This window comes from Primulina eburnea, unplaced genomic scaffold (assembly GCF_022965805.1).
Source record: "Primulina eburnea isolate SZY01 unplaced genomic scaffold, ASM2296580v1 ctg1431, whole genome shotgun sequence".
NCBI classification, from domain to species: domain Eukaryota; kingdom Viridiplantae; phylum Streptophyta; class Magnoliopsida; order Lamiales; family Gesneriaceae; genus Primulina; species Primulina eburnea.
In genome coordinates this window covers 33,526-36,088 of record NW_027330961.1, presented here as the reverse complement: position 1 = coordinate 36,088, position 2,563 = coordinate 33,526, and the positions used below count along the sequence as shown (strand labels likewise).

Below are 2,563 nucleotides of genomic sequence, written 5' to 3'. Positions count from 1 at the left end.
ACCAGATATTCAGAAAGATGTCTTAAATATCATTTCCAACCAAGTGAGAGCCAAGATTCGTAAAGAAATTGGGGTTGCAAAATTCTGCATTTTAGTTGATGAAGCGAGAGATGCATCTAACAAGGAGCAAATGGCTATTGTATTAAGATTTGTGGATACTGAAGGCTTTTTACGAGAGCAATTCTTTACCATTGTACACTTGACAGATACAACTGCTGCAACACTTAAGAAAGAAATATCTGATTCACTTGGTCGTTATGACTTGCATATCCACAACATGCGTGGACATGGATATGATGGTGCTAGCAATATGCGCGGTTCTTGAAATGGATTGCAGGCTCTTTTCTTCAAAGATTGCTCGTGTGCATATTATGTACATTGTTTTGCTCATCGACTTCAACTAGCATTGACTGCAGTTGCTGAAAAAAAGGTATCCATATGGTTATTCTTTTCAAAATTGAATTCCATTTGCAATCTCATCAATACATCTCCTAAAAGGCACGGTGAGTTGCATTCTGCTCAAAGAACTGAAGCCGCGCATATGGTAGCTACTGGTGAACGTGATACAGGTAGAGGATGCAATCAAATTGGAAATTTATTACGACCTGGAAAGACTCGTTGGAGTTCTAATTTTGACTCACTTTGTAGCATGATTGATTTGTATAGCTCTGTGATTACCGTGTTAGAAAAAATATGGTGAATGATGGAGCTTCTAATTCCATTCGTGGTGAAGCTAGTGGTGTATTGATTGCGATGAAGGATTTTGATTTCATATTCATATTACACTTGATGCATAATATAATGGGGATAACAAATCTGATTTATCGATCATTGCAAGAGAAATCTCTAGATATTTTAAGTGCAATGGATTATGTTTCAACGACTAAAACTTTGCTTCGTACTTTGAGAGAAGAAGGATTTGATCTCCTACTTAGTCATGTGAAAGAAGTTTGTGTCAAGTATGACATTGAGATACCTCACATGGAAGCTCGTTATAAATCCGGTACAGCTCGTTCTTGTCAACATAATGATTCAATAACAGTTGAGCACCACTATCGATTTGATGTATTGACAGCTGCAATTGATTTTCAAGTTGAAGAGCTTAATAATATATTCAAGGATGAGGCAGTTGAACTTCTTAAACTTAATTGTGCTTTGGAACCAAAAGAAAGTTTTAAGCTTCTTAACGTTGATCATATCTATCGACTTGGTCAGAAATTCTATTATCTTGATTTCGATTCACAATATTTGCATCACTTGAGAATGCAATTGGATCACTATAAACTTGATGTTGCTGGCCATGAAAGATTTCAGAATTTATCAACAATTTCTGAATTATGTCGAAGATTATTTGAGACAAATAAGTCAGGAACCTACGATTTGATTGTCAGGTGATTTATATATTTTTATCTATGTCGTTTACTTAGTTATCGAATCTGATATATTTATTTAATTTACAGGTTATTCGTCTTGTTTTAACTCTCCCTGTTTCTACATCAACAATGGAACGAGCATTTTCAGCAACGAAACTTGTTAAAACAGCTCTTCGTAACAAAATGGAAGCAGAGTTTTTCGGAGATTCTATGGTAATCTACATCGAACGAGATTTGGTTGAAAAAATTTATAACGATTTAATAATTAATGAGTTTTATTCTAAGAAGAATCGAAGAGCACAACTTCAGTAGTATTTTAGCTCCATGTTTTTGAAGGTATTAAATATTTAATACTCTTGTTCTATGTTTTCATGAAGTCAATGTTTACATATTTTTTATTTTTATTTTTAATTTAATTATTTATTTTATTAAATACCATATGAGATGGAACTAGCCCCAGGTAATTTTGAATCCTGGCTCCACCCCGAAGACGTCGCTGGGATGTTTTAAGAGGCATCTTTCATCGTCATATCCGAATCCAGATTCAGGAGGTTTCAAGGTTTTCGATTTTGATAGCAGTCGTCGCCACCATAGCTGGTGCGGGTGCGGAGTTTTTCTGTGTGTATGTTAGAGCGTGAAGTAAGCTAAATGAAGCCTAAAGTCGACAGAAATGGGAGATGAATTCCACAGGATTGCGAATAGGTTGATTTTGGCATTGATTCTGAACTCAAGAAATAATAAACAAGTGAAGAGAATGTTAGAAAGAAAAAAAAAGGAAAGAAGAGGAGCATACATTGACCTCTGCCTTTTCAACCGAGCCCACAGGTTGCTCTATTTTGTTTGTTGCGGTGGAGAGAGAAGTGCATGACGCGTATACATTTGTTTACCTGCTACCGGAGAAAAACAGGCTCATTTCAAATTTTTCGTGCTTTCATATATGTATATGTAATAAATTTATATTTTTAGATCTTTGTTTATTTACGATATTTTATAAAATTAATAAGATATAAATTTTAATAATATTATGTTTTATATGTGGGGACCCGGACGCTAATCATCTTCTTAATCACCGTTGGGATTTAATTATCAGTTCTGATAAACAGGGTCTAAAAATTTTTCTTTTTAAAATAAAGTGCGGAAGGTAATGACATCTACATGATATACATATCTGTATAAAACTACATTTCAGT

At 34.4% G+C, this 2,563-nt stretch overlaps 1 protein-coding gene across 1 annotated transcript; it reads left to right on the top strand.

The window, feature by feature from the left end:
* The first annotated feature begins 693 nt into the window (after positions 1 to 693).
* LOC140820775 (uncharacterized) lies at positions 694 to 2,011 on the top strand. The gene is made up of 3 exons (XM_073181117.1): positions 694 to 1,386; positions 1,461 to 1,586; positions 1,916 to 2,011. Exons 1-3 carry the CDS (start codon positions 694 to 696, stop codon positions 2,009 to 2,011), a joined length of 915 nt encoding a protein of 304 aa, XP_073037218.1.
* The last annotated feature ends 552 nt before the right edge of the window (positions 2,012 to 2,563 follow it).